The following is a 27,617-nucleotide window of genomic DNA, read 5'->3' as shown; positions in this document are numbered from 1 at the left end:
CATTCAGCTCCTCTTGCCTCACTTCTAGAAGGTCAGTTAATAGACAGGCATTAGCTTTCCCAAACAACCCGCTATGCTACCTGCTTTCTTCTCCCACTATTTTGTCCCTGACAATAAAGTTCACAGTTGATAAGTGTTTGTGTTTCTACTTTAAAATCTCATAGAAGTCACTTTTCTCTTCTGATAAAAAACAGGAATAAACCTCTGCTGGAGGCAGCACAGTCATAAGACAAGTCAAAGAAACTACACAGCCAAGACATTTAAGCTCCAACAACTGAAGGCACTGACAGTATTCTCTTGGATAAAGGACAAGGTTTTACAAGGATCACCTTCCAAGGCAGGGAAAGGGGCGAAAAAACAAAAAGAGAAAGAGATAAACACAAACACAGTACACAGTTATTTTATTGAAATACTTGAAAAGGCCAGCAATGGAAAAATAGGTTTGCCATGAAGAATTAATGTTTGATTTACTTGATCGTTAAAAAAGCTGTGTCTATAGGTAATTCTAGCCAGTTACAGAATGCACTGTGATCCATGCAACTAACATACTACAGTAGAATAGGCACTGTGTACTATTTTAGTTTTATCTTATCCACAGCCTTCAACAGGTATGATTGACAGATGTGAGAAATTAAACAGCAACACTTTTCCAATTATAAACACTTATAATATACAAATTTGTTCATCTGATTCATAAGGGTTATAAAACACAACGTAGTGAAAAATGAAAAACATGAATTACACACAGCATATGAAGTTGATCTGGCAGTTTCTTTTTGAAGTTTACGTTTTTCCTTTCAAAAGAAAAATCTGACTGCTAAATATGTCACTGGTCATGTAGCATACAAAATCATAGGCCAGGACAGCAACAGTGACTTCTTCTTGAAATACATGGTTAGTGGGGAAATCCGTTCATCAGTTAAAAAGGATAAGAATGAAAATCACAAGTTCTGCCTGGTATAGCTTGTAGTCCAAAAAAGATGAAGTCACTTCAGATGAATGTGAAATAAATAAGGGATCCTTGAGGAAGAATGATCCTCGAGTTGAACCTACTCTACTGAAAATGAATTTCAACTATACACTAGTAGGTCACCATGGTGAAACATCTAAGAACAGTATTTTGAATAGCTTTTTGGGAAGCAATGTCTTACTGCTTTAATATGTACAGATTATTTACAACAAATTCCCTTTTGGCCTCACAAGCCATTTTCGCTGGCTGATAAGATGCAATTCTTTTTTTCCACACATTATGCAATACTGTATTAGAGCTATAATTTAAAATAATCTTACGCATGAATTACAAATATTAATAAAGTAACTCTGCATATATAAATATTTCTAGCAGAATTTAAAGCATTCAGAATGTACATAAAAGTGGGGGTTTTTATTTGGTAGGGCCAGATGCGCTTCTTCTCAGATCATCGTTGCTTTAATAATGCTTTGTACATAGCAAAACCCAAAACTGCAAAGACAGTAGCACCAAAACTTGCTCGGAGCCAAAACGTAGAGCTCTTGAGGTCCGCTTGTGTCACATGCCTAAAATTTAACACACACACACACAAAACCAGGTTAATTCCATGACAGGAATATCAGACAAGTTGTGCTAAACTACTCTGCTTTTGGAAATTCATCACTACACTTGTCACACGCAAGCAGCTTACAATGCAGCCTTATGAGTACTTATATAGTCATTTTACTTTTCTTAAAAGCTTAGTATTTGATCTGCAGCCCTGATCACATTATTAGATCTCACTAAAGTCAGAGAGCTCACACAGCTGACGAGAAATGCAGAAGCAGATCATTACTCATGAATGTGGGGAGGGCAGTGTGTCGTCTTTGAGAGTACCAGGAAGCATTCAGAAAAGGAAAACAAAAATAGCTAGTAAATTATTAATAACCCACAGTGAGAACAACTCTGTCCAACAAAATCCTTTTTTAAAATTTTTTAAATGTGAAGTTTGCGTATTTCTGCTTTTCCATGAAGAACTTTCCAGTCCTGTTGAATATCTACTTCATACTTCTTCCCCCCTCAAAAAAAAGTTTACTGACAAGTAGCAAGTAATATTTTTCCAAAAGCTAGAAACAAAAGGACCATTTGTAAATCCCTTTCTTCCCAGTACAGTCAACAAGAACAGCAATAGAAACAGTCACCCAATACCAAGCTGAAAGCTAAGAGAAAGTGCTAGTGAAACAAGCAGTGACAATGGCATCAACAGAAAAAGACCAGATGTAACAACAGTATGAAGTGACTGTATGACATAAAAAGCCACATCTTGCATGACAGTAGAGACAGCCAATGACCCAACTCTCCCAAATATCGCAAGTCTGTGAGCATGCTCAGTTAAACACAGCTAGTTATCCTCAAAAGTAGTCTCAAGTATGACAGCTTACCATAAAGCAGGAGCTATCGTTTAAAACAAGTTATCATAAATGGCATAATTCAAAGCACAAGAAGTTCCTAAACAATAGTAAAGGGCTTTTTGTTTGTTTGCTTTTGTTTAAGATGGAACTTATAACAGAACTTCGCTAGTCTATGTATTTTATTTAGCCTGTATTAATCACCATGGGTTACCCAGTGAAAGCTGCAGGAGTATTAAGTACATGGAGCATACAGAGATCCTACGCATACACGGTGCACAAGGGAGTTCATAAGTGTGACCACAGAGCTGTAGCATACAAGCTGTTTAATAAAGCAGGAATTGTTACTTGCTATCAAAATACACAAAACCAGTTTAGAATATTCTTTAGTAGACATTTGCAGGAGCAATATAAGCCATTTAGGTAATGCCATACCACATGCTCAAGAACAGACTCTTTGGTGCACAAACAGCAAAACGCAGCTGGTCACAAAAATCCTAATCTTATTTAAGAATCTCTTGCCGGGTTATGGAACAGATCAAAATCATTAATTCCTGCAAGCATTAGTTCTTCTACAGCTAGTTTTGGCAAATTCTCTGCAAACTAGATGTCAAGTGGTTTGCGGATGGGAAGAAAGGGAAAAGAATGGCAAGGTCACCTTAGTTTGGCTGTTGTTACCTGTCTTCAAGTAAACGTGGACCAAGAGATGACTCCATGAAGATGGAATCTTCTACAAAGTTGACGGCGTGCACCTGCTGCATAATACTGCTCTCCTCGTCTGCTAACAGCATGGCCCCCAACTCATCTATGTAGGGTCTTAACCTTTTTACACACATGCACAGTTTGCAGTTCATAGCACAGCTCAACAACAGCAAGTGTCTCAAATATGCTCAAATAACAAAGCCCAGAGAATTTATAATTTTTAGCCATCTAGCCCCTGATTCTTGTGCAGTTGTTAAAAACTTAGTGCTTGGGGAAAAACAAATAAATGGAGTTCGCACTTTTGATGAGCTAAGTAAAATACATGATTTTATGTAGCTAAATGGCATTGCTTTAAGGACAAAGAAAACTGCTTAAGAAACTGAATTTCTTCCCACTCCATCTCCAAAGCCTCAACTTTCACGTGTCCACAAGACACTGCAATACTCCTGCACCGCATGCATGAGCTAGAGTACCTGTGCTAAACACGCTGGAATGACTCCAACACATCAGCCTTAAAACTGACAACATCTCATTACAGTTGATAATTCAATTAAAGACCGTATTTTATCACTACATGTGGTGGGTTTTTTAGTAAAAGACTATAAAACCCTTGTCTTCAGATCTGTAAATTACAAAACTTATCTGTATATGTAAAATAAATCACTTGTATGTAACGATTTTAATAGATTATGTGACAAGCTCTGTTGGCATAACTAACAACTCTCAAGTTTAATTTGGTTAATTCAAATGCCCAACTATTTCTATAATATAAAAAACCCATCCCTTTAAATGTGCAAATCACTGTTTAAATTGCAAATGATACTGCCTCATAAAGCACTCTCTCTCACATATAGATTTTCTGATTCCTATCTATAATTTGCCTTGATTTGACTTTTGCACATGTCCATATTTAATGGCACAGAAGAAACTTGCTGAGCACGCTTCATCCTTCTAAAAACAATTAATATATTGTTAGTCATGATAATATCCTCTTTTCATGTCTAAAGGGAGAGTAAATTGAATCTGATCCCTTTTCTAAGCCTAACAATAACAAACTCTTTAATTTAAATAAAGGAACTAAATCAAGGCAAGGATTTCTCTTGTAACTTCAAGGAAATCTACTGACTTCAATAAGAAATTATTAGGGCCCTCTGAACACCTCAGCCCAAAAATCCCAAGTCCAAAAATATTTACTGAAATTCAGAACGCTATGGATGTCTAATTGCTTTACACCTTTGAAAAAAATTCCAATTTTTCTTCCTTGAATGTTCTTTATCCCACATTGATCCCTAGTATTGTTTAGCTGCCATTAAAGGAAAAAAAAAAAAAAAAAAGCTGTCTGAAATAATAAAAAAGGATTAATGTTTGTTTCCAGCACAGGTTCATTGACATGAAGGAGGCTGTATCTCAAAACATACTGATATAAATAATGTTCAAATTTTACTGCAGTGTAGCTGTGTTTATGAAACTAATTTTCACCAGTGGTGGAAATTATTACTGCCTTGCTAATAAGAGAGTAACTCTGAATTAGAAAAACTATTCTCTCCAAGGGTAAAACATGTATGTGGATGTGCACATCCACACACACACCCACAGAGCAGTAGTTAGGACTGCATTTCATAAATGAAGCTGTATTTGAAACTCTTGCTTATTAGTAATAATAACTAGCTTTCAAACTTTCAACTAGTTCCACACATATAAGAAAGCCTAGAAATTTTGCCTTTGGCGTAAAATTCAGATTTTAATGCAAGCTTTGGAAAAAAAGAGATTTTATTCAACCTACCCTAAACAGCGAGCCAAGTGACTTGTCCCTTGTTGAATAAGATCTTTGGAATCTGTACAGTCTTTCTTATAAGAGACTTTAACAACTCACAAGAAGTTTGCAACATGCACTTCTCAAGAGGTTAACTGAGCATGCCTGTCACGGTACACACAGAAAACTGCCGAGTTGTGGGCCAATACCGACACTTTTCCCCCCATGTCAGCAGCAGAATCCCAAGTCTGGGAAGGTTTAACCTTAACTATAAAAGTTCAAAAACATTCCTGTATTAACTATGGAAGTATTTTCAAAGCACAGCAGTGAGGCCAACAGGCTAGTCACATGGCTACTCACACCAAAATTATAAGCAAGTTAATGCAGCCAGCAAGCAGCAGCAGCCTGCCGTGACAGACGTTAGGTTCTAACAATACAATACAAGCAACTGAATTCCAAAACCACTGCGTAAGCTGCTGCAGCTTCCCTTTGGGCACATACTTTCCTAGGATGCAAACCAACTCCAGCAGTTAGAATTCTCCCCTGTGCATTAGTCATCTGAAACATGAAAAGCTCTAACTGCATCTTATTAACTACAAAACCTAAAAAGAATGTAAAATGCCAATTCAATATATTCTATTTGGAAAGAAATCAGGGGATGCAGCTATGCAAATTTTTACTCACTACTAAACAGTTTAGAGAAGGAAGAAAATAGATAAGTAAAATATTGTTATACTGTCCTAATTTGGGGGGCACCTAAGTATAGTGACAGATTTCTGCAATTAGATGTAATGGCAATATATCATAGTTTTGAGAACTATCTGCATACACTGCACATAGTGAAAAATAAATCCTGAGTTATACTCTTAACACTTTCTCATTATTACAGGGAAATTAAACTATTGTCTTAACTTTAATTTCACAGAACGAAGGTTTTCATTAAAAAAAATAATCTTACAAATAATTCCTCAAACAACCATGTTTTATAATGCCACTACTGTACAAGCAAAAGGCAACAAGTGAATGATTTAGAACCAAGAAAGCAGAAAAACACACTTAAAATTGATGCTCTGGAGTTCAAAAAAAAAAAGAAACAAACAAAAAAAACAAAACCAACCAAACCAAACCAACCAAGAATCCAAGCTCATTAAAGAAAGTGTTAGAATGATGTAAGCAGAAACCTTGCTTTTAAAAAGAGGTAAAACAATGTAGTAAAAAGAGATTAAGTACCAGCCAGACAAATACAAACGAACACCTAAAGGAAAGAACAAATTAAAAATATAGAAATACTACAGGATAGTAACAAGTCTCGTACATGCAGGTGTAGTGCTCTGAAGGCAGTGCCTTCTTCCTCAAAGAACCAATAAAGTGTGATCCTGGGTAGTTCAAACCAACAATCCCATTCCTGCACAATAAACATCTCCAAACTGAGCTTCCATGTTTGTCCAACTTGCCTTTCTGATAGCCTACAGACCCTCAGGGGAGTCTCTGAAGTTTGTCCATAGAAGAGAAGCTGAAGGTGGGCATGAATAGGTTTTTCAGTTGCATAGAGCCAATGTTCTTCCTTTAATTAATAAGGTGGGAATGAATATTCAGATGTGATACTATATTTTGCCTTGGTAACAGTGTTTAAGCATTACTTCGCGACAAACAATACAGGAAGGGTCCAATCTGAAAAATTTCATTTTACCTACTTCCACTGTCTAAAGCTTCAGAATAGGAAAGGACTGGGAGACTAAGCACTCTTGAGAAACCTCCTTTACCCATCAGTTACCTAACTTTTGCCCAGCTACCTGACCTAATGGTAAGTACTTGTAAAGGCAAAATAAGAGAAGTTATTTATGTAACTACATCGGAAAATCCTTCTTGATTCAAATGCTTTCTCTAATCTAATCAGAAATCACTAGATTAAAAATAAATCTAAGGAGCTAACATTTTTAAACAAGACAACCATCTCTACCCTCCCAAGGCTACAATTAAGAGCTATTCCCTCTTGTTTATCTCAGCTCTACCACATGTGCAGTTATACAGTAGTCCATGTACTGAACGGTGAATAACCTGTGGCAATACATGCAGTAAGGGAACACCCTTGAAGAGCGAACTAGGAAGAGAGTTGGTGAGATGGCGAGTGTGCTGGAAACCTGGAACAAAGCCCTAGTGGCTAACTGAATGACTACAGACAAAGAGACTAGCAAATAATTTTTCCTTTCTGTAGGGTCAGTGGAAAAGCCTAGGAAGCATTCTCCTTACCTTGAATTACAGACTTTTCCAGGCAGTAATAGGTTCCTTTGCTTATTCCACACTATCTAGTGACAAGGTGTGGAAAGACAGCATCCCGAGACTTTCCATAAAAAGGTTTCAATACCTCGAGCCCTTGACAGTATTGCAGAGGAATGAAGTGCAATTTCTAATGCAGGGCTCAAAAAAAACACAGGCCCACACAAGAAAGAAACAAGCCATGACAGCTAATGTGGCAACCTAAAAAATGAGGATGCATTACAGAGGTGACTGCAGCCTCAATAATAAAGACTTGGGATTTTCTAGCAGTGACTGCTGAATGAAGTTTTAGAGTGACAACATGCAAAGAGGTTGCTATTTCAAGGAATTTTCATCTAAGGGATGACTGCTGTAGAAGAGACGCAGCATGAACAGCTTCACTCACATTCACAGTGTTTTCCTAAGCTAATTAGTTTTTCACCCTCCTCTGAACTCTCACTCTGCAGTTAATACTTTTATCTTGGATTAAAGTGGTATCTCACACAGATGCTCAACACTGTAGGTGGGTGTATCAGTTGGCCTCCTATGTGTGTGTAACTTGCATTTCAAGGAGACAGCCACTCTTATTTGCAGCAGCTACTTCCGAAAACAGTAAAAAGTAGTAACATACATGGACCAGCAGCATGTCAGGATATTCCAACCATGGCCTTCAAATAAACTCATTTATCATAGTTGCCTCCAAGAATCACATTTATCATATACGCTTCCAAGAAGGCTATAAAGGACGGAACCACTACGCTACAAAAATTGTTCGGTTTGAACTCCCATTTGCTGGGTGAGATGACAAGTGCTGAGGTGTTAGTAAATCACAGGTGTCAAAATCTGCCTGCAGCACACACAAGACAAGGTATAGACTGTTTTCAACGCTGAAAACCAGTTATCTCTCTTTACCAATTGCTTTTTCCAAAGTGTCTGCAAACATTTAACCATTTACCACTCCTTACTTGTTGCAGTTTATTCAGAGAGGAATTGGATGTTAAAAGCTCTAGGTTGTTTTTTGTTTTGTTTTGTTTTTTACACACAAAATATCTGCTCTTTGTGCAAACCAAGCGTAACACACACACAGAAATTCTATGAATTCCCAAATATCAAACAACTAGCAAATATAAACATGTAATATGTTATACGATGCTGCTATAGTCAAGCTGTGCCTTTGTGAAAACAGTTGTGCAACTGATATCTAAGAGGCACTACCTCTAATCAATAATAAACAAACCTATAAAGTCTCAAGTGAGACCCATTACACAGATTTATAGACACCAATTAATGTCCATTACTAGTTCCCTAAAAACACAGTCTTAATTTCTCCACAGTATTTTTGCAATCAACAAGTGCCTAAATCAATTACCAAATTGGTAATCTTCCAAAGAAATCACTGGACTAAGCTCGAAAGACCAAAAGTACCTTCAAGTTAAACAAAGTTTGACAATTTTACAACAATCATTAAAGTAAGTATCTGCCTATTTAGTGGATATGGAGTGAAAAATCTGCAGTATATAAGGTTACCAATTGCTTTTTCAAAAAACCTTTATTTTAAAAGCACACCTGGTACCTAGTAAATAAAGTTAAGGACCTGTTAAGAACTGCAGTGAAGAGTTTGTTCTTTACAGATTGCAGCAAGTCTGAGTTGAGGAAGTTCTGACAGATGCAAAATGTACACCTGTTGCAGGCGCACATACAGCGTAACCGGGCATGGCTGCGAAAACACACAGAAGGACAGGAGTTGAAATCTTGCTCATAAAATCAGGTGCACATTAGGACTGTGCCACAACCAAGAGAAATTTAGGAATAAAAGGTACATTTGAATGAGTAAGGAGAGGAGAAAAAAAATACACTGGGGGAGCAAGGGTACAACTACAGCTGTGCAGAATTTTAAGGTTAGATGTTCTACGTCTTGCACATTTTGGCATTACCACCATACACAGATCTTAATAGCAAAGCACAAACATGAATGAAAACGTTTGCTGCATTTACTGAAGTTTGTAAGGAAAGCATCTAAAGGCTTCTGAGTATGTCTGCACAGCAATAGATAACACCCCTTTTTCAAAGGAAAGTAAGCCACATTTTCTACCACTTTGAATGCACACTTTACAGAGTGACAGTTACCTCTACCTTTCCCACCCTAACAAACACACATGCTTGAAAACTAAAGGAGAAGCAGGAATATTGATATGACAAGACATTTGGTCAGTGCTACACTTTAGCGTTTCCCAGTATTCCAGCGCTACAAAATAAATACAAGAGAACAAAAACAACTTAAAAGCTTTACAAATCTAATTCAGTAAATTCAATTTCAAGTATTTTTTAAAAATCCTATTCTTTTGGGTGAAAGTGACATTAAATCTATTTAATTTAAAGCAAATGTCAGCTGTCATACTAGACTCCATCTGCTGTAATATTTATGTAGTTCAACACCATACTAAAAGCTCCACCCACCAAAAAAAGATATGCAAAGTGAGCTTAGCAACAGTGAGATATGTAGTGAAGAAGAATGTGAGCTTAAGTTACCTTCTATCTGAAGCCCAAAAGGCATTTCTACAGAAATTCTACTAAAAAATATAAGATCTATTAGATCAATGAACTGAAGCCCATAGTAATAAACACCCTGAAAATAAAAAAAAAGCTTCAAGCAGTGCATTGGGGGAACTGTTGTTCACTAAAGAGTGTAATTATTTTTAATCAACTGTCAAGTCGAGCTATTAATAAGGATTACAGCACAACTTATTTACAAGTTATCTCAAAAATACCAAGATACGAATATTGACACATTGAGTTATGCATCCACAGTAAGGACAGAACAGAAACCCTATATATTCATTGGAATTTGCAACAGGAGCTGAATGAAGCAGCGTATTCTTCAAAAAATACCTTAGCAACAATAGCTGACACCGATTGACATGTTTGGTACATACCAGCTTTCTCAGTTTGAAACAACCTGAAGATTCTACTCAAGTCACTTATGTCTCTCTGTTGCTAAATCTCAGTGAGGCAGTTCCATCATCGTGGCTAACAATGACATGCAGTGGTAGTGTGCGTGACCCATGCAATATGGAAAATATAATGGCTCAAGTACTTACGGATACATTGCCATAGTTGTCAGTTTAACAAAGATATCTTTGCTCGGCACATCAACTGTATTACAAGTAAAGGCTTGAGGTGGAGGCATTTTGTGTTTTTTGCAGAATTCAGCAGGAGAAATGCTATATTCTTGTCTAACTTCATGCAAGTCAGACTTTGCAGCTACCACTAAGCATGGTATTCTGCTATCCATGAAGTGCTGCTGCAAATTTAAAGACAAAATGTGAAAGAAACATTATATGATACATTCAACCTGGAATAGCCCGAGTTGAACTGTTTGCAGCAGCGTTAAGATAAATTCATTGCACTGAAGTCAGTCAATTCTAGAAGTAGAGTATTTTATACAGACAAGTAGATACTAGCTTTGTACAAATAACCAAACTGCATTTTTAATGCATCAGCCATATATAACCAGCACTCACAAATAAAAAGTCTTTTAAACACTACAACTTTTGTATAGGTCCAGTAACTGACACTGGACATTTTGTCAGTTAAAAGATACATAAATTTAAAGGTTTGTATATATGAACTACACAAACCTTAAAAATCCTGGCACAGTACTCAAAGGACTTAGGGTTACTGACATCATACACCAGGCAGACAGCATCGCATATGGTCTCAGCGTCAGTTAAAAATTCAGAGTCACTGACATCATGTAGCTGGGAAGAAAGAAGGTCGGAGAGGGACAAAAGCTTTGTCATTGTGCAGTTAAAGGAATTTTATCATTTTCTTTTTCCTCATCATTTTTATATCTCATTTTTAATGTATCCTTAGAACTAATGGACTGACAACAGGCAGAATTAATGAAAAAAAAAAAAAATAGCAGGAATTTACCATACAGCCAACACATGTGAGCTGTTAACATCACATCTGCAGCAATCACAACCTCAGCATAAAAAGTTACATTTACTTTAACACAAAGTTTTGGATTTCTATAGAAACTGACATTCATCCTACAGAAGAAAATTACAGAGCAGAGGACTAGATTTTGGAAGACAAAGAAAGGTATCATATTATCATAAAGGAAAACTACAGTTGAATGAGCTTTAGAGGAAGTATTTCACCCACTGAAGATTAACTTTAGCCATCCTAATCATCCTACATGGCAGATTCTTCTCCACTGAATCGGTAGATTGCTTGCTGACAATTTATCATGTGCTGTAATTTGATGCCCTGCAGCATAACCATAATGGACTGATTTCTGCACAATTTAGGTCAAGGTTTCAAAAATAACAGGTCCTGAACTGGTTCAGTCTAAGGTCCTAGCAACATGTAAAACCAGAAGAAAAGGAGTCGGGGGTAATCGACATTTATGAAGAAGAAACAATTAAAAGAGACATTTGTTTGCAGAAGGCTCTGAATAATTCACTGAATTTTATGATTAACCAGTCATATGCAATCAATAATCAGGCAACCTTACCAGCAAGTATTTTTCCTGTCCGTATACATAGACTGTGTTAATGGCATAGTAAGATTTGTGTTCCGCACGTATTTGCCTCTGTCTCTGAAAATGCAGAATTCCAGGTTAGACGACAGGAACTTGCCCCTTTAAGTTAGATTTGAACAGTTGTTTTATTCCATTTATTAATGAATGAAAGTTAGAGTAATCTGTGGTTTATTTTGCAAGTAAATGCATGTAAAAGTAATTATTGCATGCAACAGTCATTTGTCCATTTGCTCAAAAAAACCCCAAACCACCCTTCCCAATAATTCTACATCCCCTCATAGAACTCTCCAAACTCAGTAAAAATCAGCAAAGCTCCAAGATCAATTTGGTTTGGTGTTTAACCTTAACTCAAAAGCATATATAGGTCAATATACGCAAAAGGTGTCTTACTATTAGATTTCTTCCAAGAAGAGCCTGAAGAACTCCACTTTTCCCACAGCCTTTCATTCCAACAACGTTGCATCGGAAAACATTTCTCTGAGTCTGTTTTTTCTGGAGGTCTATCTTTTTATCTCTTGTTACTTTTGAAAAAAACACAAATATTTTTCACAAGATGCACATTCATGTATGTATGTGAAAACACGAAATAATCGTCCACTTACATTAAAATACACACAAACTAATCAAAAATATTAAATCAAAGCTTTTACTTGAGCAGAAAGTAAAAAGAGAATACAAGTGGAAAAAGACAGACCATTTGTTTAAATAATTTACTGTTAAGCAGATTTCTAAATTTAAATTCCTAAGTTGCAGCATTTTTTTTTATTACCTGTAATTGCTGATGCTTGAGATTCTTGTTCTGCAAGTATCGAGTAGCTTAAATAACCCAGGTACTCTAGGCAACGCTGTACATCTAAGTATGTGGTTAGTCTAGCAGAGGGAACAAAAAGAAGGTTCTAAGTTGTTAGCACCTGTGATATCAAGTCTTTATAGTACTGAAACAATTTTGTCCTCCTATCTCCAGACAGACATGACAGAATTATTCCTGGCACTATGTAGTACTGAAAGACAAAGCATTCTGAAGGCAAACAGTGGCAACTTTACCAGTCTTAATAGTCAGCAACACACTATGAAGGCAGTACTTGCTGAGGGCTACCAACCTACACCATTATTTTTTTTCCTCGGCAAATAATGTTTTCCTCATTTGCTGTTATTTTCAATAGGAAAAAAACCTCATTATTGAACATCATTATTCATACCATCTCTAAAGAGCAGAACAAAGAAATAAGTATTTTAACAAGTTTCAGGGAGATTTCCACAGTTTGAAGAGACACTTCTTGGTAGTTAGCACTAAATACTGGCCAAATCCTGAACAGGTTATACAATTGTCTGAAGATTAGGCCACTGGATGGCTATAAAAACATGACTGCTTCGGTCAGTTTTCAACTATTAAACATCCACTCTTTCTACTAGATTTTAAAGCATCTACAAATGCACTATCATACCGAAAGTTCCCAACTACTAAAATGTAACATATCACACTTACGTCCACTGAGAGAGAAACCCTTGGTATGTAATCCACCCCCTTTCATTTGTACAAACAGTATTGTTAACATCAGGTCCCCATGGCATATAAGGGAAGACTTTGAACAAATCTTTCAGTTCATCAGGAGACAAAGCACAATCTCTATCCTGAAAACAAGCATACAACATCAGACATAAATCACTTAATTCACATCTATTCTAAACTGCTATTTTCTTGCCATACGCTTGCAAGATTCAAGAAGCTGGCTGTAAGAAACTGAGTTGCTTTCTTTTTAACCGTTGTTCTTTTATTTTTAAGTAAAACTAAATACATGAGCTAGTTGAAAAACATTTGGTAGCACAACTACAACTGCCAACTCTCCTTGCATACAGAAATATAAACAGCAGGCTAGTTTTGATTGCAGAGCTTAAGCCAGAGCCAGTTTCTGAATGAAATGACACAATGACAAAACGACATTTTTTACTAGCAAAACTGCTAGCAAACTAAGGCTCTTAAGGACACACACACACTCTCAAATTAAAAGCTTACCAAATCATGTTTATCAAAAATACTTTGAAGAAATAAGTACGCATGATGATTTAATTCTGTTGTGCAGTCAGTAGGAATTTTTAGCCTGTTTATGGAAAACAAAAACAAATACAAGAAGTGTTAAGTGTGTTTATGAAATACATAATATTAAAACTCAAAATACAGACTTTTTGAATTACAACAATTGGTATTTGACCTTTGCATTTAGTTTTAATAATTTCTCTTTAAAGAGATCAAAGCACATACTTTTTATTAGGAGCATCTTTATATTTTGTATTACATGATAGATGTAGTAATCAGGTTTTTGCTCGGTTTGGTTGGTTTTTGTGGGTTTTTTTAAATGGAAAATTATGTAGAAGCAGCCACAGAGTTGATCGATCTCATAACTTTTTAATGCAGGGATTCTCGAAGGATCTCAAGCGCTATGACAGTACCAACAAGCCTTTTCTAATGTGTTGCCACATACAGTAAGCAACCGCTCAGGTTCATATTCCAGTTTTGAATTAAGAGTCTCTTTTGTCACCTTCCTTATAAAGGGAGATAGCAGTACATGATTTGGCACAAGAGACAGGAGTTCTTCCTCTGTAATTTTCAGTCACACAAAGATTTTGGCTGGTAGGTCATAAAGTAAGGGAGAAACTTGATGTAACAATGTCTTAAACAAACACATCACAATAACCTTTTCCTCCTGCCAAAGCAGGAGGCAGCATAAATTAAATGCACGTAAGTTAAAGAAAGCTAAAATAAGTGATACATACGGAGGAAACAAGTACTCTGGTGTAAGCTCTAAGTCATCGTCATAACCAAATCGACGTAAAACAGTCCAAGTTGTTTCATGCCTTCCTCGCTGAATGAAAAGTGTGTGTAGAAAAAGAAAACCTAAAAATCAAATGATGAAATCTTAAGGCCCTGAAATGCTTCATCTCCTACAAGTATTTTTAATAGAATCAGACTGAAAACATAAAAGCTGGAAATAAACGTACAGATTGTCACATACACAGGTGACATTACAACGTTACTGACATACAGACTGAAGGTTCAGAAATCATGTTATTTGTAAAAGCGTCCTTCAAAGAACAGTTTCCTTAAAACAACCCACTTGGCTTTCTGTTGTTGTTTGCTTCTTTCAGTACTAGCATTTTAGAAGAACTTAGCTGTAGGAAAATAAAGCAAATAATATTTTCAACAATTTAAAACGGTAAGCCTTAGCAAGAGGCCCGGAGAGTAGTCTCATGGAAAACTGCCTTTAGTTTTCCTGTACCAAAATAACTGGGTAGGATTTTTGTTCAGCACTTTCCAGGGCTTAAGGAACACTGAGATTTCACTGTTTACTAAGGCTACGCCTCAAGATTCCCACTCTTTATAATTTCTCACGAGTCTTATTACATATGTAAGCTCCACAAGCAAAGCAGTTACACTGATGCTCAGAAAGAAAATGGTTTTTCTCCCTTCACCTTTGCCATATGCTCTGAGCAGATCTCTACAACATAGCTGTTAAAATGCTGAGAGACACCACACCTTGCTGACAAGTGTTGCAGACAGTGAGCCTAAAGACAAGATACAGATTTATCTACAAGACAATCTCTTTCAAATCAGTATACTTATTTGGATTCCAAGCTCTGTAATGAGAAGTAAGAAAGATCTTATTTTATTCACCCCGTTATTCCCCATCTTAATCATCCTTTGCTATCATACTGCCACTATACCCAGCTATTGTAGTCTAAAAGACTCAAAACAGAGATCATATTCCAAAAGACTAGCTTTTTTATGCAAGAATGACTATCAACTGTATAAAACCATATCTTTTAAGAGTTAAATAAGGCTTACCTTTTAATGTTAATCCATTATCTGCAACTCCATCACTCAGGTTTTTCCTCACTACATTCTTTACATCTTCCAAAGCTTGAGGTGCCAGTGGTGTATTAAAACAAATTCTCTAACAAAAAAAAAAACAAAAAAACACCCAACAAAAAGAGCATGTTAGGACCACTGGCTACTAAGCTGGACAAACAGCAAGTCCTGTATGAAATGCAGCCTTAAACGTATTGATAAGCTAGTAAAGGACAATCCAATTTCTTAGTGGAAATAAAGGTGAACAAACTTTATTTATTTTTAAATACAATTGGGGCTTGTACATGTAAATACATTTCTTTTTTATCTTGCTCTTGAACTAAAACCTGAACAATGGTTACAAATAAAATCAATACTATTTCCATTTTTACAAATACACCCTTTTATGCTGCATTTGAGACTTCTAATATTTAGACCCAGTACCCTTACAATTCACCTGACTACTGTTCCTTCAAAAACAATCACTTATTTTTCTAGAATTATATAGTGCAACCATTAAGCATGGTGAAAAGATAAGCAAAAGAGTTACCTGAAAGAAGTTGAGCTCTGCATCATTGAGAGTACCATCATTATCCTGATCAGAAATTCTAAAAATGCGAGTGAGTGCTTTAATACAGGCAGGTTTCATCTAAGGAATAAAAGAAAGTTCAGTATCTTTCTAGGCTTGAATATAAGAAGATTACACTGAATGACATCAGGCAGCTCAATCACGCTAAAACAAATATTAGCCTTCATTTTACATTTTTAGAACAGACACACTCATACACACATACACAACAATAAAAAGCAAGAGGAAACAAAGTCCTGATCTAGCAAATGTATATCCATAACGTTAAAGCAATTATTCCACATTAAATGTCTTTCTAGTCAACTATCAGAAAAGCCTCAAGTTCTTCAGAAGCTGAAATTGGCACTACTTAGTTATTTAAAAAAAAAAAAATCAGTTCTCTAAATGCAGTCTTCTTGCTACAGAAAGCTTTAAAACACAACAGAATGATCCCCCCCCCCCCCCCCCCAACACTTTAGGGGGGGGGGGGGGGGCAAAAATAAACAGCTCTAGAACTACAGTCAACTCTTTCTAAACAAGCACACTACCTCTATTCACCACTTCAACTACAGCTTCAGAAGGCTTCAAACATCAAATACTGAAAATCTTCACAGGGCTCATTCATCTACCAGGCAAAGCACTGATCATATGGACTATCTCTATGACAAAAGAATTGCTAGGATACCTTCCAAGCGAAGGAAAACAGACACTGGTAATTCTCTCCCCACAACTACAGTGATGATGGACTCTTCTCTCCACAGAGGTCACACAGATTGCATAGAGATTGGTTTTGGAAAACCAAAAAGATTTCAGCACAACAATTTTATCACAACATTACTAACTCAAAGATGATTCTGATGGAAGAAATCAAAACAGGGTTATTCTCTGGTTCTCTACTTAACAAAGTATTTATGACTGAAGCAAGTTTCCTACTGCCCAATGCTACACGGGGGTTGCGCTTAGAGATTTTATTTCTATTTGCCCATGAAATTAATGTTTTTTAAAGAAAACATACTCCTTCATAATACATTCAGCTAACTACCTGTGATACTTAAAAGCCAGCCTTGTCACTTGTTTTTTATCCCTTTTGCCAAAGTCTCACAAGATGCTCTGAAAAGTTCTTTCCCTTAAATCAGCCAAGTCTGGAGTATTTTCCCTAAAATAAATGGAGTTTCTGGGAAATGTATATCTAAAGGAGAACTGAACTGAACACATGATTTTGTTCACACTACATTTGGCCTCTATCTATTACCAAAGCTTCTCATTTTACTTAGTAGTTCACATGGGCAACAAAAAACCTGTCTTCATTGTTTTGAATGAAGAGGAAAGACAGATCAGATTAATACAACACAAAAGAATCACCATGGTTCTGGAATATAATGCCTGATATTTGGAGGTGGGGTGGTGGCAACACAACACAGTAAGAAACCCAAAAGCCACTGAAAAGGAAAGAACAGGAAAGTGATTAACTTTCCCCCCTGTATCATTTGTTCTTAGAATTTATGTATAAATACCTCTTTCTCCTCTGGGCAATAAAGAGGACCTGTAGGATGTAGAACAGCTTTCTGTGCATAATAAAATAGCTCAGATATATTCTTCAAGTTTTTGGCTGAACACTGAAAGAGAAATCCTTATATTGATCAGAAAGTTTCTTGACTATTTGGTGATTTCTTCTGAAATTTAAGCAAGCATCAAACTTTTAAAGATCTAGCCCCCTCTCGTGGGTACAGTGCGGTTTTGGAAAAAAAGACATCTAGCCCCTGTATCTGTTCAGTAATTAATAAAGGAAGTCTCACTAGAAGTTGTATCTACTGGGGGGAGCAGGAAGAGAGAGGCACATCCACACATATTAACTCCATTTTTAATACTTCGCAGAAACCTGCCTGGCTTAATACTGAATTTAACACAAGTGCTAAAGGCAAGGATGTGAGTAGGCTCTAAATATTAGAGGAATTTGACAGTAACATTTGATTATACAGCAGTGTAATCTTTTCTAAAGAAAACTAACATATAAACTCGCCATGATAATGACTTATATTTGAATATTTTATTTTGAACAAAAAAAAAATCACCTTTTCTATTAAAAAGTTGCCATACATGCTTGGCAAGAATGTATTTTGTTACTCATTCTAACTTCAGAAAGTCTTGCATACCTCTACGCATGTTTCTATCTCTGTATATTGATTCATAATGGGAAGGATAGTTTCCATACTGCTATATTCCACTAGATCAGACTTGTTTCCAACTAATATAAGAGGCAGCCTGAAAACAAAAAAAGGTTAAGAGCTTTAAAGACAGAGGGATAAAAAGATCTATCTTGATTTAGCATCCTACCTCCCACCAGAAGCCATTATGTTATTTTCATGATGTAATTAAGTATCACTGGCAGCCAACAGGCAAAACTAAATGACAGCAGTTTTAAGTAAATTGTTTTGATATACACTTAGACAGAAATGTACTTCATGTTGATACTACAAAAAACACACAGCTAAACACAAAAGTAACTGATTGTATTATTATTACACAAAACCAGCATCAGTAGAAAACCTATACAGACCATGTAGCCAAAACTAGTTTATATCATAACAAATATAAACACACCTGGTAAAAACTGCCCATGAAATTCAAAATAAATAGCACTGCTGGCATATGTAACAGACCTACATACTTTAAATCTCTTGCTGCTTGGACTTCTTATAAAAACTTTAAGTTTAGAATTTGATTTTCTTAAACAATTAACATCCTCAACACTGTCCATTGACACCCATCGACGTGCAGCCTAATTCACACTTCTCATCTTTACTTATGCACCTGCTATCTTTGTCTGTCCTTTCATTGATGAGAGGAATCCATCGACTTGTTACCTAAAGTGGGGTTAAAAACAAACATGAAAAGTACATTTTCAAATTTAATGACGGAACCATGCACAAGTTTGACTACAACTGCTATTGCTTCTTTCCCAAGAAGGCACGTATTACCCACAAAGGAGGAAACAAATAAAAACTGGAGTTGATTAATGAGCAACTTTGTCAGATGACTGAAATGACTGAAAATTCAGATGTTGAAATAGAGCAGAAGCAGCAACACATCTGTACAGTCTCTTAAAAACTTCATCTCAAACACCATCTTATGCGTTTTACATGTCTAATACAGTTTTCAGCTTGCCAACAATTAACAGCGCACAAGTTACATCTCAGGCAATAACTGGATAAAATGTCTTACCATACCTTATCAATAGAATTCTTGTTGTTAACAGCATATACTATACAAATCACATTTGCCTAAAATGAAAAGAAAGGAAAGGCATGGAATTCCACTGGTTAGAGTCTCTAGAGCAACAGAGACAATTAAGAACCATACATAACAACATCAGAGTAAGAATATTCCACCATTAGTCAAAAACCGTGTCCCTGACATTTTAAGCTATATGCAGTCCAACAACTGCTTAAACCAAATTATTTACGTTGAGAAGTGCCAAAAAGCCTGTCTTGCAGTGTGACGTTCACAGCTTATGCCTGCAGAGACACCTATGCTACCAAGAAGTCTAAACTGAAGAATGATAATTTGCAGCCTCCACTCAAGTACCAAACTAAATGCCAGTAACGGAACACAACATGACAGACTGTACAGAAAATGTGCAAAGGTGCTCAAAGAACTGAAAATAGGAAACAGAAGAAATTACTAAATTACCAAGAACCCTGTGTCATTCATAAATGCAATAGTACAACAGACAGAAAAATGAGAAACAGATCTTTCCAGGGTAGGATTATTTCTTTACAAAAACTGTCAATCCCTTGGCCTACTGACTAAATGCTGTTTAGGTTCTGTCCTTTCACTTTGAAGGATAAAGCTTAAGCTCAGTTCACCAGCACAGTGGCAGTACCTACTTTTCTTAAATAGAGGAAGGTTTACTGCAGCGCAGGGCACAAAACAAAACGCCATGCAAGAAAAAGCAAGAGAGGCTTTTTTTCTTCAATTCAAACTGAAGCCCATCTAATGTAGAGAACTTAAAAGGAAATATTTCTCCAAAAGCAGAAACTATTTTCTAGTAAACACTAAAATACACTTACCTGTGATATTTCATGGTAAAGCTGCTCATCACTTTGCTCTGCTTCTGCATTCAACAGAATAAGCCATCCATTAATGCTAAGCATTTTTGCAAACAAATATGAAAAACTTAAACTGAACTAGACTATTCCACAACGCTCAGAAGACTGCTTTGTGAAAGCTCTTGTTATTTAAACTTTTTTTATAAAATCCACTGAAGAGTATTTCTGCTGTAACAATAATGAAATTGATCCATTAACTCGCAAGACAGAAACAGTCTGTTGCACACAAGATTTTTAGCAGCTTTGTAAAAGAGGAATAATTACATCTGTAGACAGGTTGTCTCTGGAATGAGTCATAGTTTGCATGCCCTTACATTTATCAACAGCCCCTTCCATCATTTTTTTGTTCCAAATAGATAAAGACACCAAAGATTTCCTCAGCAGTGGTGGGAGAGAGAAGACAGGAAGGTATCTGCTAACATGGCCTAACTCTTGGCTTCCATCATAAATGGTAGAAGGCTTTTTCTAGCTGTGCAACAGTTGCATGTATTTATATAGCGTATGAACCTTGATACTCAGCCTATTTATCTATTCCATAAGCACAAAAATACAAAACATGAAACTGACACTAAAGGATAAGGTGACCCAACTTAGAAATTTAGAAAGACCTCGAATATAAGGTATGTAAAAAAGTCTCCTCCATCTTAGTAAATTTTTCACTGAAAAAGAAAACAGTTTTGAATTCCATGAAAGTAACCACTTCATCAGAATCTGTAAATATGTCTGTCACACACAGAACACTAACTTCACTGGAATGTTGCTACGACCATCTTTCATGGAAGTACCAACAGCAGTTGATGTTAGGCTTTGAATTAGTAAGACCAGCCATCACCATCTGATTTAGTTTCATCCCATGAGTTTCCACTTTAATTTAGTCTTTTCCTACATGTAGCTTTGGTCCCATGCGTGTACGACTGTTAAAGAGGCTACTGAGTTAGATAAACAATTCCATACCGGACCAGTCAAACAGTAAGTGCAGTCCTTACCTGAATAATCCACTATGTGGGTTGGCACTCTTTCAGGGGTGACATCAGCTGGAATGGTGATTTCTTCAGCTCGTGGCGGAACCTTGGGTTGTAAAGAAACAGCAAGAAAAAGTCTTTAAAGATAATCCAGAAAATCCAGATGGTCAAAAAAAGTCATGCACTATCATACAGCTTTAAACAGAACAACTTACTAGCAGTTTAAGTACTTTTGGGTTTGGGTTTTTTTGCAAAGTACTGAAAGTCACTGCTACGTTCTCATTCTTTATTAGTCTACTTCCTGAACAAGGAACTTCCTACAAGCTTCGCAAGAGAGCGATATTGTGAAGGGATTCAACGAATGCTTCTATAAAACTCAAATTCACTACACCCAACCATCTATGCAGAACTACTGTAACAGTGAAAACTATAAACAAAACCCAAATTTCAATTTACTTTAAAGAAAAATGTCATATAAATAAAAGTTATAAAATTTAGGGGATTATCAAATTCGACTGCTTCGAAGGGCTCCACATTCTTTAGCAGGAGAGTAACATCAGTGTTAGCACGCCATTACTGACACATCAAATAGTGTTTAATCTGTGATTAAACATTTTAATTTTTGCACGAGACATTCTGATCCTACTCCTGATGAAATCAGTGCAAGAACTACCCCTGTGAACAGTGCACGAGTTGTTTAAAAAAGAAAAATAAATTCAAGATACGACAAACAAGCATGACAGACAAAATACAAGTCTCAATTTTTACACATCATAACCCGACAAATTCCTTGCTTCTGACAGACTGCTAAACATTAAGTTCAGAAAAGCCTGCAAAGCAAAACATGATACTAATAAAAAGTGTGTTCTGAAAAATACTGTAAACTAGCAAGGATTGCTGGATATTTTTTCCAGAGAACACTAATCCATATTCAGGAAGACTCAACTTAAACCTAATTTTAATGAAAACTTCATGCACAGCTATTTATCACCTTTTACCTGCTGACACTGAACTTTCATGATATTTTTGTTTTCTTTTAATCAAAAAAAGCGAAAAAAAAAAAAAAAAGAAGTCAGTCACCAAAAGAATGGCTCTTTGTAAAGCTTCAGGCTCTACTTACATCTTCATCAAGAATGATTACTGATAATACCCAGGATATCAAACACTATTTCAAAGTCTGAAATGTCCATTACACACACCCATATAGCTCTGATCTGCAGGACCAACCTGCAGGAATTGCAGACATCTCTTTCAGCAGCTTACAAAGGATGCAGTGCTTTTTTAACCGTTATTTCTATAATTTCAGGCAGATTTTGCGTTATTTATAAATGATGCTTTTTCTCTCAGCATGAACTTAGAGAAATATTCTAGATTATAGAAATATATATAGATTATATACAGGAAGAAGCCGAGAAGCGAATAGAGGCCTACAATTCATTAAATACATCAACAACCAACCTGCCAAAGGAACGGGTACCTGAGCAATTTAAGAACAAACAGAAACTGGAGCTCTTTTTTACCTGCAAGATCAGGAACTAAATTCAATTATGTTAACAATCTAATCTTGCCTCATGAACTGTGGTAACCTACTGATTTGCATTAAACACAGTGCAGTGTAGATTCAAAGAGCAGCACATGACATCTATTTTAAGACTTGTGATCAGAAGAAATAAACATTCATGTTTACATGTAAAAAGCTTAACTATTTGCAGCAGCTGCAGTTCTTTTTATGGTATAAAGAGAACTATGTGCTGCTTTTTTAAAGGAATAAAAAGTAGAAGTAGCTTTACTTCTATTCTGGAAGAAAGCAGTAAGAGATTTTGGTGGGTTCTACTTCAAATGAGTCAGTAAGACGTTCCTCAAAAACCGAAGTAAAGGCAATGTCTCGCTCTGTTTCAAAAAACGGCTAGGTTTAAGTTATACAATGTGACATTTGGCAATCGACTCGCTCTTTAAATACAACACTTGAAAAAAATTTAGGGTCTTGCCTCTTTCAGCACCTTCCCATTTACGAATCGCTAACGATGAAATACGCTGGCAGTTATGACCAGTTTCAATTGCTTAAAAAAAGTAACATCCCTCAGATATCAAAAAATCAGTTTAATAAATCATGTGAAAAATAAGAAAGTAACTTAAACAAAATTTAAATTCCTAATCTTCACGTAGTGATATATTTAAACTGACCTTCGAAAGTCATCACTGCAGTTTTAGACTTTAATTTTTTTTCTAAATAGGAAAAAATATTTAAAGCAGAGCCTATTAACTTTCTCTTTGAAAAAAAATATACAACAAAATAGAAATAAAACTTTGAAAACAAATAATGATGCTCTACCTCTTCTGGAAATTCTTCACTGACAAGAGACATAATCAGTGACGTCTTCCCAACTCTGGCTGCAAAAGCATTAAAAACAGAGATTAGATAATCTGGTTTTGTTACACTCAATCTTTGCATCTCCTCTTAAAATGGAAAACTAAAAACATTTTCCAACTGACCATGTTAAAGGCTTTTTACCTGTTGTTTAAACATACTAAATACGGATGACAGCAATTCTCTCATAATTCTTTTATTGTAAAACCTTGGGATCCATCTCACACTTCTGCATTTCATCCAGAAAGGAATCAAATTCTGCTCTGTCTTACATAAAAGAATTGGCAGGTTTTAACCTTAACATAGAACACTTAAGCAAACAAAACAAAAATTCAAAACAAACTAGAAATGCACTAATACAACTTAATAAATAGAAACAAAGAACGGATCATAGCAATTAACTATTTTTATAGTATTTATGATACGATGATTGTGCTTCAGCCCTAAGCTACACCAAGGATAAGAGCTGGACAAGAAGACATAGCTTGATCATCAGTGGACAAAGTCTCCCCACACTAGCTCTGAAAGTGCAAGAGCATATTCTCCTTTATACAAATGAACCGTCTTGCACCGAAAGTGAAAAAACCCCAAACCACCAACCTTTCTAAAGTCACAGTTTCCTTAATCCAAGAATAGTAACAATAATATAAACTCTGCTTCAACAGTCAACTCTATTCAACCAAACAAATGACTCTGTTTACCTGCAAAGTTCAGGCTTCTGGTATCACAGCTGGATTTCTTTGTTTTGAGAATTTTTAATGTGACCATTTAAAAATTAAAGAGTTGGTAACTTTTCCCAGGGTTCCTCTTGCTCTAAAAACCTTCACCTGTCAACTTCCTGTTGCTCTGAAAGTCTGGAAAGACTATCACTGCTTTATTTGGTTTTGACACATTTCTTGAAACACAAAATGCTCGGATTCAAACATTATCTGGGATTGTGTATTTCTGACAGCCCTCAATTCAAGCAAAAACCTATTTCATCCTGAACATACAGCATCTTCGCTAGCATGCATGTTTTATCAACCAGGGCATTGCTCACAATCAGTCAGAGCCTGTATCCCTGTTTCTGCCGAAAACAATATAAAATGTCACCAACTGACAGAAGTTGTTTTGCTGATATCACTGCATTTACACTTGCCTATTTAATTGTATACAATTCTGAATATGGGAGGAAGAAGAGATGAAATTGTACGACTGACTGGTTTTGTGCAGAAAATGGCATTACTGAACTGGCGATCTAGTCAAAAGTCCATTCGACTTATCCAAGTCTATTTTTGGTATAATAACAAAGGGCTTTCTGACATCCAGAAATAACAGCTTCTCTTCATCACGGTAAGTTAAAGAGTAGTTATCACAAAATTATGAAAAGCAAAGAAAAAGTTATCCCGGAGAGAAATAATTTTGTCTTCCTCAGGGAGAACAGCTGTAAATTTTTCTCCAGTGGTATTGGCTGGAGAGCAGTAAAATGCAAATTTCTTAACAGCAACGTGGTCGTGTTTCCTCAAAGATACTCATGTGAGCTAAACCATAATTTACATTGCCTGGTGCTCTCCTGCATAAACTACATCTTAACTTTCATCCTGACAGAATCAAAAGAACTTTAAAAGCTCTCCTATTTCCATAGATAAGTACTTTCCTGATAGGCAAGTACAGTTATTAGATAATTACTGAAAACAGTGCAGCGTATTTTGCATCTGATTAAGTCAGCTTTAATTTGAAATGGTGACAAAACACATTGGCTTTGCAGATATAGAAACTCATTTCATTAACTTTGTATGACTGTAAATAGAAGATTATGGACTGTCGGTTAGTAAAAGATGCTCAGTATTTATAAGCTTCTGATACCTTTCCAAGTGTTCTAGAGTTGTTTTTTTGTGAAAATCCATAGGTTCAAGTGTAGAGATTTCACATTTTTTTTGAATCTAGGTCAACCATTTGCCTTTCCAATTCTGTTTATAGTCTTAAAAATAACAGCCTAAACAATATCGGCTGACTAGGATGAAGAAAACACCACAGCACTTTGTGATAATTAACTCATCTTTTTCCTCCTATCTAAGTCTTCTAGGTCACGCTGCATAAAATAACATGCTGAACATATTCTGAAAATTATTGGCTATTATTAAAAAAAAAAATTATGTTTGCACCATAGATACTAGGACTAAATCAACTTTAAATATAAAATGTTTTGGAATAGGCTTACAACAAAAGGTCTTCACATGGTATTTTAGTCTGAATCTGATGGTCTGCTACTACCATCTAGCAAGTGGTCTAGACTAACTTTTGGTTTCAGACTAATATACACAAAAGACACATATACAAAACAGTACTACCAACATAACTGACAAGTTTTAACAATTTGTAAAACAAATTTCTCCCTTCTGTTCATTACAATTCCAACAAAAATACAAAGATGCTCCCAGTCTCTGATGTGTGCCATGTACTACATGTTGCTATATTTGACAGACCTGTATCTCTGAAACTTTCAGTTGAACACACTGTGAACTTAACTGCCAAATCAAAGCACCTGTTACACCTGCGAACTGTACAAAGCCAGTTCAGAACATGCCCTTACCAAAGAAAGTAAGGTAAACTAGGCATATATTCTGAAGAGGGACTCAACTGTGTATTCAAATACACAAATAAATTTCTAAATAAACTGAGTCTTGCAAAACTAGTCAAATACAAGCTTAATGGTTTAACACTTTCTGCACAGTACCAACTCCCTAAAGATTCCTCTCTAAAGAAGTCTAAACAGAGCACAGAGGATCTTTCTAGGCAGTACAGACAGAGCCAACCTGCACTATAAAATAACTGCATAAACTGTACTGTAAATATACATGACACATTCAATTCTCAGGAAAGCTTTGTCAGTAGTACTACATTCTTAGTATAATTAGGTAATTTTACTAATAACACTTGGTAATTACTCTGTATTCTTTTCTTGTGAGGAACTCAAGCAACTTTACAAACTGACAAAACAGAACCTCCTTGTAGCTATTTACATCAATGAGAAGCTGTATCTTTGAAAGCCCAGCCACTTATTTGGGTACCTAAGTGTGAACTTAGGGACATAATGTTGGGAACATATAAAAAAGCACAGACCCACTGTAACTTTGCCATGCATATAAGTACATGCTGTTTATTCAAGGTCATACAGTAAATTAACAGCAGAAGCAGGGATCTGGGCTCCCTGGCCCTGTCCTAGCCACAAATACACAACACCCGACTGATAACCGCCTGGAGCACATCTGGCCACTGATTTCCAAACTCAGTACATAGGGAAGACTTAAGTTTGGTTCCCACACAAAATAAATAAATAAATAAATAAATAAATAAATAAAAAGTTTAAACAGGACGTGGCCAAATACAGGGCAAGAACTTCATCCCGTTTCATCTCCAGGGCCGTCCAAGAAGCACGCCAACTCCGCAAACTGACTTCCATGCTGCCAGCTCGGTACCCAGCGAAGGGAGGCGAGAAGCTGGAGCTCCCGGCCGAGCGCCCGCACAGGCTCCCGGGCCCGCCGGCGCCTCCCTCCCGCCGCTGCAACCAAAGCACGGAGCGGTCACGGAGCGCCCAACCCCGACCTCTGCCAGCCGCGCAGGGCCGGGGCTTCCCTCCTCTCCCGGCCGCCCTGGGCCGGGCTCACCGCCCCAAGGCGAAGGAGCCCGGACAGGGACGAGGGACCTCCCGCCCCGCAGCACCAGGGCTATCTGACAACCGGCGGCATGGCGACAGCGGCGCTCCCTCACCCCAGCGGCCCCCCGCCCTGCCCCACAGCCTCGGCCCCCGCCCTGCCCCGGGGCCCGCCCGGCCCCTCCCGCACTCACGTTCTCCCACCAGCAGGATCCTCACGTCCTTCTTCATGGCCCCGCTCCCTGGCCCCGGCGAGGGGCGGGTCACATGGGGCTCGGCGGGGCAAGCGGAGCCGCTGCGGCCTGGGATCCCCTCACGCCGCGACCCCCCCCCCCCCCCGCGCCGCCTCCTCCCCACCGCGAAGCGGGCAGCGTACGGCGGCGCGCGAGGGACAGACTAGGTAGCGGCGGCCGGCGCGCCTGCGTGCGGCTGCGCGGGGCGCTCACAGCCGCGCGCCGCCCTGAGGGGGCTGGCGCTGCCGGCCCTCAGGGCCCCGGGGGAACGCGGCGTGCGGCTG

General features: G+C 37.2%; 1 protein-coding gene across 6 annotated transcripts; it reads right to left on the bottom strand.

Annotated features, from left to right (window-relative positions):
- Positions 1–384: 384 nt before the first annotated feature.
- RHOT1 (ras homolog family member T1) lies at positions 385–27,331 on the bottom strand. 6 transcript variants are annotated; one of them, XM_086473771.1, is made up of 21 exons: positions 27,295–27,331; positions 23,431–23,489; positions 21,123–21,204; positions 20,098–20,141; positions 19,255–19,308; positions 18,839–18,891; positions 18,181–18,289; positions 17,542–17,643; positions 16,010–16,108; positions 15,457–15,565; positions 14,388–14,508; positions 13,630–13,714; positions 13,102–13,247; positions 12,385–12,485; positions 12,006–12,136; positions 11,589–11,672; positions 10,708–10,827; positions 10,168–10,370; positions 8,664–8,786; positions 3,037–3,180; positions 385–1,536 (listed from the first exon to the last, which is right to left on the bottom strand). In XM_086473771.1, exons 1-21 carry the CDS (start codon positions 27,329–27,331, stop codon positions 1,419–1,421), a joined length of 2,124 nt encoding a protein of 707 aa, XP_086329897.1. In that variant the 3' UTR covers positions 385–1,418. The 6 variants fall into 6 exon arrangements, with proteins under 6 accessions (XP_086329897.1, XP_086329896.1, XP_086329898.1 ...); XM_086473770.1 differs by lacking the exon at positions 27,295–27,331 and adding an exon at positions 23,628–23,706; XM_086473772.1 differs by lacking the exon at positions 3,037–3,180.
- Between the last annotated feature and the right edge of the window lie 286 nt (positions 27,332–27,617).

The sequence above is a fragment of the Leptosomus discolor genome, chromosome 15 (assembly GCF_034619465.1).
Source record: "Leptosomus discolor isolate bLepDis1 chromosome 15, bLepDis1.hap2, whole genome shotgun sequence".
Lineage (NCBI taxonomy): Eukaryota > Metazoa > Chordata > Aves > Leptosomiformes > Leptosomidae > Leptosomus > Leptosomus discolor.
The sequence above is the reverse complement of the archived record's forward strand: the minus strand, read 5'-3'. Positions and strand labels throughout refer to the sequence as shown.